We start from the raw sequence: 596 nt of genomic DNA on the forward strand, positions 1-596 counted from the left end.
GATGGATTGGTGGATGGATGGATGGGGGGATAGATGGATGGATGGATGGGTGGATTGGTAGATGGATGGATGGGGGGATGGATGGATGGATTGATGTGTAGATGGATTATTAACCATCGATCTTCTGTGTTTAGATCTCCATGCGTTCGCTCGAGGAGAGGACCCTTAAGTTCAGCTTGTATGATGTGGACAGACACAAGAAACATAACGTCATCGGTCACGTGCTCTATCACCTTCGTGACCTTGAGTTAGCCAAAGACGGGAGAACAATCTTTAAACGCGATTTGGAGAAAGAAGTGAACGAGGTACGTACACGTATTATGGACACACATGTGATGCCAACTCGAGAGCAATACAACTCGACGAGATTCTATATTAGACTATTCAGGGCTGTAGCCTGTGGAGGGAAGGGTCAAGCGGGCAGCTGCCCCCTAGATTATGAAGCAAAATTAAACTATAAGCTAATAATTGTAAATAACGCCTAACGTGATTTTTTGGTCGCTTATTTTTGATTTATTTTTGATTTATTTTTGATTTATTTTTGATTGGTGATTTTTTGGTCGCTTTTGGTTGATTTTTTGGTGATTTTTTGGTCA

General features: G+C 41.8%; 1 protein-coding gene across 1 annotated transcript in view; it reads left to right on the forward strand.

Moving 5' to 3' along the window:
- Nucleotides 1–134: 134 nt before the first annotated feature.
- Nucleotides 135–596, forward strand: part of LOC106819118 (synaptotagmin-15-like) — a gene marked incomplete at its 5' end in the record, with an annotated part of 5,472 nt that continues 5,010 nt past the window's right edge. The window contains one exon of the mRNA XM_014823782.1: nt 135–309. Coding sequence (XP_014679268.1) covers nt 135–309 — 175 coding nt within the window. The remainder of the gene's footprint in view (nt 310–596) is intronic.

The sequence above is a fragment of the Priapulus caudatus genome, unplaced genomic scaffold, assembly GCF_000485595.1.
Source record: "Priapulus caudatus unplaced genomic scaffold, Priapulus_caudatus-5.0.1 Scaffold2868, whole genome shotgun sequence".
Lineage (NCBI taxonomy): Eukaryota > Metazoa > Priapulida > Priapulimorpha > Priapulimorphida > Priapulidae > Priapulus > Priapulus caudatus.